Raw genomic sequence first — 10,380 nt, forward strand, 5'->3', positions numbered from 1 at the left:
TATATATACTATATATATATATGGTTCATCCGATTCGATGCTAAAGTCCCTCACATGCTTAATATACGCTCCATTACAATTATATTTGATACCAGACATCAGATATTGTTTGAAAATAATTCTGCCAAATTTTATTGTGGCCGGTTCAATTTTTTTATTGCTTCTATATACATCTTAATTCGATTTTACGCTTATTGTCCACCATATACGTAATGTTATTGGATAGATTTTTTAGTATTTTTTTAGTATTCAAAATATTGCTCCAATAAATATATTTTTTATTATTTAATACTAGAGGTACAAAAGCCTCCATCAAATTTTTTGGAAATTATTTCAGAGTTGGATATAGTTCCCAAATTGTGACTATTCTAAAGACATGATACGCATTCAAATAAGGTTCATAGTTTTTTTACGGGAGATCTACGATGTACGCATAGTAGTTATGGTATCATATAGTCGGGCCCGGCCGACTTTTGGCTTTTCCTTACTGGTTTCAACTGAAGTTTTTCCAAATGGTGTAGGTTACCAAAATTTTGGTCCGGTCATAACCAACTGAGAATTTTTAGTAATTGTTTGTTTGAATGCCGTAACAGATATATTTTGGTTTAGTTTATTTATTTGTTTGACATAGTTTACATTTCTTCATCTTCAATCATTTATCATTTATTTAAAATAGCCGGCAATATTTAGTATTTTTTTTAATGTTTAGTGACCATACTTGTATTCAATTCCAGCATTGGCTTGACCAATTTTATGGACCGTAGCCTCGAAACCGCTCTTCTTATCGGAAGTATATGTCACCAGACGAGTTGTTCCATCGGATTCTTTGAGAGAATAGCTGCCTACAATTTAAAAAATCCAAAATTAATTACAAAATTCGGAAACTAGTTTTTAAATCCTACCTTGTACTTTATCGCCATCTCGGGACTCTTGCTGTTCCTTAATGTCACCGGTTTTCGAGTCCTCAACGCCATAGGCGAAATCATATTTAGGATAGCTGTAATAATCTGCCGAATGGTCATCACCATGTCCAGAATGGCCATCAGATTTACCGTAATGATCGCCTCCATGACTATAGCCGCCATCGGATTTTGCCGAACCACTTCCCTTATCATTGTGTTGGGTTACAACAGCATAGCTAGTGGCCTGTCCATGACCACTACCGCCCTGCTTATGAGGAAGAGGTCCAGCCACAGTTAAGGCAATGCAAATGGCCAAAAAAGCAAACACGGTCATTGGAGAAGCCATTATGCTAATTTTTCAAACTGGTTCAAGATGCTTAGTTAACTTCAAAGTCCAAAAGGAAACTGATACTGGCATGTAATTTTGTTGGTTGTTTTATACTCCAACTATTCACTGTGGTAATTGCGATTTTTAACACACACACATCGTACACTTAGCTTACAAATATTGCAACAATGCAAGGTCATTGGCAACATATTCAAGGTCAGCGATAAAATTAGAAAGCTCATAACTGCCAAATAGAAAAGGGTAGCTAAAATTAAAGCTATACTTATGGATTGCACTCTAATAATCTAAAAATGCAAAAATATGTTTTAAAAACAATGATCCTTAATAAGAGTGAATGTGTTATATCATGGTTTCATTATACCATACACCACATTGTGGTAAGGGTATTATGTCTCCGTGCATTTGTTTGTAACATGGAGAAGGAAGCGAGATAGAACCATAGTTACTTTTGAGGATCTTCATAGAATCACTTTCTGAGTCGATTTATGCATGTCAGTCCGTAGATTTGTGAACAAAATACAGGGCGCATTTATTATTATTGAGATGAAATTTTCCAAACCATATCCGTTTGTCCCAAGGACGAACCATATTGTATTTGGTGATAATCGGTTCATATTAACCGTTTTTATACCCTCCACCATACTATGGAGTGTATATTAACTTTGTCATTCCGTTTGTAACTGCTCGAAATACTCATGTCAGACCCAACAAAGTATATATATTCTTGATCAGCGTAAAATTCTAAGTAGATTTAGAGATGTCCGTATGCCTGTCTGTCTGTCTATTCGTCTGTCTGTTGTAATCAAGCTATCTTTCGAACGAATAGAGATAGAAGGCTAAAATTTTGCACACATATTTATTTTTTCAGTAGGCAGGTTAAGTTCGTAAATGGGCCATGTAGGTCCACGTCTTCGTATAGCCCCCATATAACGGTACCTCCCCATATTCGGGATTTTGATGATGTTAGCGACATTATTCACCGGAATTGTTTCAAATTTGGTATTTGAAGTTCGAAAGGGATACTACAGCCTAATACAGAAAATTGTCTGTGCAGGTCCACGTCTTCATATAGCCCCCATATGACGATACCTCCCGATATTCGGTATTTTGATGATTTTAGCGACATTATTCACCGGAATTGTTTCAAATTTGATATTTGAAGTTCCAAAGATATATTACAGCCTAAGACAGAAAATTTACTGTGCAGATCCACTTCTTCGTATATCCCCTATATAACGTTACCTCCCCATATTCGGTATTTTTATGATTTTAGCGACATTATTCACCGGAATTGTTTCAAATTTGGTATTAGAAGTTCGTAATGGATACTACAGCCTATGACAGGTACCTCCCAATATTCGGTATTTTGATGATTTTATCGTCATTGTTCACCGGAATTGTTTCAAATTACGTTTTTAGAATTCGTAATGTGACAGAAAATTGTCTATGCAGGTCCAGGTCTTCGTTTAGGCCCCATATATCGGTACCTCCCTAAATTCGGTATTTTGACGAGTTTAAGTACAATACCCACCGAAATTGTTTGAGATGTCGTATTTGAACTTCGTAATGGATGCTACAGCCTATGACAGAAAATTGTCTATGCTGGTCCAGGTCTTCGTATAGCTCCAATATAACGGTACCTCCCTATAAACGGTATTTTAATGATTTTAGCTACATTATTCATCATTTATTTTAAGTTTCGAATTTGAATATGATATAGGCTTATGACAAACAATGCCCATGTAGACCCCAATATTTTTAAGAGTTTAACAGAATTTTTAACAGATTATATTTTTTGACAATTTCCAAATTCGTTCAAAATGGTGGAGGGTATTCAAAGTTCGGACCGGCCGAACTTACTGCTTTTTAACTTGTTTTTATTCGGGTTAATTGTGCACAAAATGGCCAATATCAGTCCAAATTAACTGAATTTTAGCATATCCCACCGAATGAAATCTAGAAGCAAGTACATAAATGTTGGCACGAATTATGGCCTTCGAACGGCCGTTGAGACTGTCACACTCTGCCCGAATGATGTTCTGCGGTATTTTGGCTCATTCCCGACGAAGCGCCTGCTTGATGTGATCGACAATTTGGTACTTTTTAGTGCCAACCTTGCTTTCCAAAATACTCCAGACACAATAGTCCAACGGATTGGTATCCGGAGATTTTGGTGTCATGTAGCGCTGGAAATGAAGCGAGGAACGTCATTTTGTAATCATTCTTGGGTGGCGCGTGCTGAGTGCGATGGTGCTGAGACCTGTTGGAATTTCCATCACCATGGCCGGAGCTTGAGTTCTTGTAGCCAATCGAAGATAGACATTTTCAGCTGACCTCTTTGGCAAGTAAACACGATCATTTTGTTTGTTTACAAACTGCTGGTCAACGAATGTTTTCTCGTCGGTCAAGCGAAGCAACTCCTTAGCTCTATTGAGCCTATTGGAATTTCAATGGCTTTACCCCGAGCTCATTTTTCAATATTTATTGAATGGAATATTGCGATATGTTCAGCTCACGAGCCATTCGGCCACTGCGACGCGGGTTTCGATCAGGTCGCTTCATTACTTTTCGAACCATTTCTGCCGATGTTGCTGGTTTCTTCCGTCCACTTCCTTGACGTTGGGCTACGCTAACAGTATCACGGTAACGAGCGATGGTACGGGACACCAAAGATTTGTTCACATTTAAATGCTGGAGTGCTCTAACAATAGCCAATTGTGGTTTTCAAGCCAAATATAACGAAATAACACTATCACGCTTGAATTCCATCACGAATATTTTTTTTCTGGGAAATTCTCACCAAAATGCTTTTGTACGATTGTAAACAATACATTGAGCTGTTACTGGAATAATTTTAACAGCTGTCGGACGAGTGGCTTAGAAATGACAGTAGTCTGAAGTTGGTTGCAGTTTTTTCATCTCACCCTGTATTTATTTCATCCGATTTGAGATTTTAAGTCTCTCACATGCGTAATATGCAATCTACAACAATGATATTTGATTCCGGACATCAGATACAGCTTCAAAATACATCTGCCCAATTAATTTTCTTCGAGAACATTTCAGATTTTTATATACCTCCGATTTTACGGTTTTTACTCACAATATATGTAATATCACCCAAATTGAAGAGATTTTTTCATACTCAATCCAATTTTACCATTTTGTAAAACTCGTTTCGGAATATCTAATCCTTATCGAAGTCATATCATGCGCTATAAAGCAATGTTATTTGGTTCACTGTTGGTATGATCTACTTCACAGAAATTCCCTATATAAACATTTTTCTTACGAGAGCTCTATTAAATTGCATAGTGGTGTAGGGTCGTCATATAGTCGGCCCTCTCCGACTTCTGACATTTCCTTACTGGGTTTCGTTTTACAATTGGTAACTGAAATTATATTTCTTTTTTTATTTTCTTTTTTGTACTAGCGTAAAATACCTAAACTAAAATAACTAACAGTTCAATAGGAATTTGAAAGTGACCTTGTTTCCTCCGTATTTAATTATTAGAAAAAAATTACCCACTTCAATTTCGGAATCATGTCTTTTGCAATTTACGCTGCCAAACTACAAACCTAAAAGAATATAAATTCACCAACGAATTTTCAAACCAGCATCAGTTGGCCATTGACCTTCAAACCCTTTACAGCTATTCCTACAGCAAATCACACAATGCGTTTCACAACAGCTGTATTTGCAATTTTGGCTATTTGCGTCGCCCTAGCCATTGCAGGACCTCTTCCGCACAAACAACATTCGAACGGATCTGGTTCTGGCAAAGGAGGTAGTGGCCAGGCTACCAGTTATGCAGTTGTAACCAAACACGAAGATGCAGCGGGCGGTCAGCATGGTGGACAGAAAGGATATGGCGGTGCTAAAAACGATCACTATGGAGGAGGTCATGATCATGGCCATGGAGATGGACATGGTGATGACTATAACTCCCATCCCAGATACGACTTTGCATACGGTGTAGAGGATTCAAAAACTGGCGATGTGAAGGAGCATCAGGAATCCAGAGATGGCGATAATGTTAAGGGTATGTTTAAGTAATATTTGCTTTTGTTATTGTCTTAAATATTGTATGGAGTATTCCCCCATTGGCTTCAATTCATGTTACTCTCTATTAAAGAGAGCAATATTTTCTAATCGCTACCAATATCATGATTTATATATATTTTTCAAAATTTTAGGAAGCTATTCTCTCAAGGAATCAGATGGCACAACTCGCCTTGTCACCTACACCTCTGATAAGAAGAGCGGCTTTGAGGCCACAGTTCATAAGATTGGTGGAGCAAATGCTGCTGGCAAGGGACATTACCATTGAATAATGACGAATGGCAATAATGGTTGGGAGCTACAAAATTCAAAGACACGTTGAGAAAAAAGTAACAGGGCATGAAACCAAAAAAAAAAAAAAAAAATGAATAAAAAATATATTTACAAGAATTTGAATAAAAGCATACCTTAAATAACTAATAGATTCGCCTTATAATTTAAAGAGCTTTAGGACAGAGCTACAGAATAACTTAAAAAAGTAAAAAAGCAGTAAGTTCGGCCGGGCCAAACTTTGAATACCCTCCATCATTTGGAACGAATTAGAAAATATTAAAAAAAAAAAATAATAATAAAATCCATTAAAAATTCTTTTAAAACCTTTAAAATATCTAATATAAGAAAGTGCCGATATGTGGGGATATACGATATTGTGGACCTATAAAGACAAATCTATGTCTGTGTGTAAAGTACTCACAAGGAACTCCTTGTGTGGATTTTCAAAATACCGAATATCGCGGGTAGCTATACGTTATCGTTAACCTATATAGAGAATTCTTTGTCGGGGGGTAAAGTGCTCACAAAGAACCCCTTGTGTACAAAGAACCCCTTGTGACCATTCCGTTGAAAAATATGGCTAAAATCATCAAAATACCATATATCGGGGGTAACGTTATATGGGCGCTATACGATATGGTGGACCTATATAGATAATTCTCTGCCGAGGTATAAAGTACCCACAAGGAACTCCTTGTGTGGATTTTCAGACAATTCCGATGAAAAATGTGGGTAAAATCATCAAAATACCGAATATCGGGGGTACCGTTATATGGGGGATATACGATATCGTGGACCTGTATAGACAATTCTCTGTCAGGGGGCAAAGTACTCACAAGAAACTACTTGTGTGGATTTTCAGACAATTCCATTGAAAAATGTGGCTAACATCATCAAAATACCGAATATTGGGGGGTACAGTTATATGGGGGATATACGATATCGTGGACCTATATAGACAATTCTTTTTGAAGGGGTAAAATGTCCACATGGGACTCTTTTGGTGGAATTTCAGACAATTCCATTGAAAAATGTGGCTAAAATCATCAAAATACCGAATACCGTGGGGGTACCGTTATATGGGAGCTATACGATATCGTGGACCGATATAGCCCATCTTCGAACTTGACCTGCCTGCAGACAATAGAGAGATCTGTGCGAAATTTTAGCTTCCTATCTTAATTCGTTTAGACTGTAGCGTGATTACAACAGACGGACAGACGGACGGACAGGACATCTTAGAAGTTTACGCTGATCAAGAATATATATACTTTGTTGGGTCTAAAATGATTATTTCGATGAGTTACAAACGGAATGACGAAATTAATTTACCCTCGAACTTTTTTTGGTGGAGGATATAAAAATATCAGTCGTTTTTTGCCGACAGATGTATACCTTCAGCCAATGTTCGACTATTTATACCCTACAACACTATGTGTTGGGGGTATTGTAAGTTTGATTGAGCCAAAAATTATGTAACACCTCGAAATATTGGTTTTCCACATAGGAAAGTATATATGGATCTTCCTATCTCGCCGAGATGAGACGATCTAGGTATGTATGTCCGTCCGTACGTCTGTCCGTCTGAGCATGTTAATTTGTAATCAAGCTACATGTCGCAATTATGAACCGATCTTCACGAAATTAAAAATGAAGGTGGGGTTATGGTCAGAATAGAACCCTGTTGTTTTTGGAGATGATCGTACGATATTTAGGGGTTGAAATGGACCAAAATCAGAAAAAATTCCTGATTTTGCAGTTGCTCTATAGGCCACAATTATGAACCAATCGACGCGAAAATTTACGTGGAGTTAGACTTTAGGAGTGGGCAGAAACCTACCAATTTGGGCGGCCATCGGACAATAACTAGCGGTTAAAATAGACCCAAACTTTTATGTAAGAAAATAGGAAAATATTCACTAAACCGCGAATATTTTCAATCTCAGCCAAATTACAAATACATTGAAAGATCAGAAATCGGATATATAGCAAAATAAAAGAATTTATCTAATTTATTCTGCTTATAAATCAAGAACCGCTGGGCCGATTTTCACAATTTCCATCAATTTGGAATGGTCTCTTGCCAGAAAACGATAAAATCTAAGAAAATCGCAGAAGAAGTGAAAGTGATAAAGAAGTGAATATTTTTTTGTCGATTTTTTTCAATTTTTGTCATATTTTTATCACATGCGATTTTTTTCAATTTGACTTACAATTTGGAATTGTAAATTTTCTAAATTTTTACACACCCCTCCCCCCGCCCCCTACACTGCGTTCTAAGGGTATTATATGCATGTCGAAATTTTCGTCCGATCCTCACGAAATTTTTCATGTGGGTAGGGTTAGCTTGGACTAAAAAAACTTAGTTTTTCCTAATTGTGAAGTCGCTCGACACGGAATTTTCCATCAGAAGAGATGTAAGGACAGGGAAGAAGTCTAGCATTTTGGATGACCATTGGATTATATTTAGCTTTAAAATGGACGACAACTTTCGTGTGAATTTTTTTGTATACTTCACAACAATACGGAGTGCGTAAATATTGGCCAAATTGGGCGGGGCTATTTGACATTATTTCAAAACGAAATTTTCCAAAATGGATTTGGATATAAGGGGACTTCGAACATATTGTAGTGTTGTAGGGTATCACATGGTCGGCCCCGCGCGACTATAGCCTTTGCTTACTCGTTAAATATATTTTAACTTCTACAGGGTTGCCATATTCGACGGACCTTTGGGCACATTCCAATCGACGAGGCTTGTCCGCGGGCAACATTCTTTGCGTCAATTGAATTTTGTACGGGAACAAATGCAAATCAATGCAAATAATCCGTTGTAAAGTGGACCGAAAAAAAACTTTCTAGTTTTTCAAACTGTTTTTTTAAGAATTTCATGTTTTTCAAGGATTTTCTTCAAAGACATCCTGATGAATAGTTAAAGATTTTTTTTTAAATCCAGGAAGGGCAAAAATTATAGAAGATTTAAATTTTTTTAAGAACATCCCGTACGGGTATAAAAAGTAGATATTTAAATAATTCCAGTAGTAGTTTTAGATAAAAATTATTCGATCTTTCTAAAAAATATTTTTTTAATACTTCGAGACAAAAATTCTGGACTTTTCAATTTTTAAAGATTTCATCCTCTCGTGAATTTAAAAAAATACTTCTTCAAGGACTTTATCGCAACAGGAAATATTTTATTTTTTCAAATAGTTTTCTTTTTCAAGGGTTTCCTTCCAGTGTTCTCCTTTTTATACCCTACACCACAAGGTGGTCAGGGTATTATGTCTTTGTGCATTTGTTTGTAACAGGCAAAAGGAAACGAGATAGACCCATAATTCCTTTTGATGATCTGCATAGAATCACATTGTGATTCGATTTATTCATGTCCGTCCGTATGTCCATGTATTTTTGTAAAAAAAAGTACAGCTCACATTTATTGTCATATCCAGATGAAATTTTGCACAAATCATTTGTTTGGCCCAAGGACGAACCCTATTGAAATTGGAGATAATCGGTCAAAATTTAGATATAGCTCCCATATATATCTTCGTCCGATTTGCCTTTTATTGTGCACCAATCGTGTAATAGCAGTCCGAATAGTATGGAATTTTGAACGTACGATCAGATTGGACCTGAAAATAAGTATGCCAAATTTGATCAGATATAGCTATAGCTCCCATATATATTGTTCATCCGATTTGTTATGTTTGTCCTCCGCAGCCGTTATATGCACTCTGTAAGAACAATATTTGGGGAAATATACCAAATATAGCTCAGAAATACATTTGCTAAATTTTATCGAGATCGGTTCACATTTGGATATAGCTCCCATATATAACTTCGTCCGATTTATATTTTATTGTGCACAAAACGTCTAATATTTGCCCAAATTGGATGAAATTTAGCACTTACGACTGAATTGAGTCTAGAAAGTAGTATGTCAAATTTGGTGAAGATCGGCTCAGATAGAGCTATTGCTCCCATATATACTGTTCATCCGATTTGTCATATTTGTTACCCACAGCCGTAATTTGCACTTCGTAACAACGATATTGTGGGAAATGTATCAAATACAGCTGAGAAATATCTTTGCCAAATTTGGATATAGCTCCCATATATATCTTTATCCGATTTCAAATTAATTGTGCACCAAATGGACAATACAAGTCCGAATTTAAAAGATACAAATGCTTCGGCATATTTAGTCCTTTGAACTTTAAATTATAATTATAATCATAGCTTGTATGATTGAATTCTCCCATAAAAAAAATTTAATGTGCATACCACAGCTCTACTAAATTAGCAAAGTGGTGTAGGGTATCATAAAGCCGGCCCCGCCCTTCTTTAAGACTGCCTTTACTGGTTTAATATAATTTTTTTGTTAAAAATATTTTTTTTCAAAATCTTGTGTATTTTTTAACAATATTTTTCCAAGAAATTCCTTCCTTCTGGATTTTTAATCTCTTTTCAATTTTTTGCAAATTTGGGACTCTTAGGTACATTACGAGAGCCTTTTAAATTAAAGCCTTTTAAATATATTAAATATATCGTGAATTTGTATTTTTAATGATTTTATGCCTAAAACTTGCAATCTTCCTGCCAATATATTCTGGATTTTATGTAACTTTTCAAGGACTTCATGGCTAAAACTCAAGTATTTTGTTAGAATATCTAAAGCATTTTGCCAGAAAATCTAACATTATTTAAGTTGTTGTTGGACAAAAAATTCTTCGACTTTCAATTAAAACTATTTTCATAACAACTTTCAGTCCAAAATTTTAGTATTTTGTAAT

At 36.0% G+C, this 10,380-nt stretch overlaps 2 protein-coding genes across 2 annotated transcripts; one reads left to right on the forward strand and one right to left on the reverse strand.

The window, feature by feature from the left end:
• Positions 1-635: 635 nt before the first annotated feature.
• On the reverse strand, positions 636-1,523 carry LOC101893845 (adult-specific cuticular protein ACP-20-like). The gene is made up of 2 exons (XM_011291859.3): positions 903-1,523; positions 636-842 (listed from the first exon to the last, which is right to left on the reverse strand). Exons 1-2 carry the CDS (start codon positions 1,246-1,248, stop codon positions 706-708), a joined length of 483 nt encoding a protein of 160 aa, XP_011290161.1. The 5' UTR covers positions 1,249-1,523; the 3' UTR covers positions 636-705.
• Positions 1,524-4,131: 2,608 nt separating this feature from the next.
• On the forward strand, positions 4,132-5,650 carry LOC101895878 (adult-specific cuticular protein ACP-20-like). The gene is made up of 2 exons (XM_005177759.4): positions 4,132-5,294; positions 5,449-5,650. The coding sequence occupies exons 1-2, from the start codon at positions 4,928-4,930 to the stop codon at positions 5,580-5,582; spliced, it is 501 nt and encodes a 166-aa protein (XP_005177816.1). The 5' UTR covers positions 4,132-4,927; the 3' UTR covers positions 5,583-5,650.
• The last annotated feature ends 4,730 nt before the right edge of the window (positions 5,651-10,380 follow it).

This window comes from Musca domestica, unplaced genomic scaffold (assembly GCF_030504385.1).
Source record: "Musca domestica strain aabys unplaced genomic scaffold, Musca_domestica.polishedcontigs.V.1.1 35, whole genome shotgun sequence".
Taxonomy (NCBI): domain Eukaryota; kingdom Metazoa; phylum Arthropoda; class Insecta; order Diptera; family Muscidae; genus Musca; species Musca domestica.

Coding starts and splice junctions, on each gene's coding strand:
- LOC101895878 (XM_005177759.4), top strand. CDS start 4,928: ATGCGTTTCACAACAGCTGTATTTGCAATTTTGGCTATTTGCGTCGCC. Junction 5,295..5,448: donor AGATGGCGATAATGTTAAGG/GTATGTTTAAGT, acceptor TCAAAATTTTAG/GAAGCTATTCTCTCAAGGAA.
- LOC101893845 (XM_011291859.3), bottom strand. CDS start 1,248: ATGGCTTCTCCAATGACCGTGTTTGCTTTTTTGGCCATTTGCATTGCC. Junction 843..902: donor AGATGGCGATAAAGTACAAG/GTAGGATTTAAA, acceptor TTTAAATTGTAG/GCAGCTATTCTCTCAAAGAA.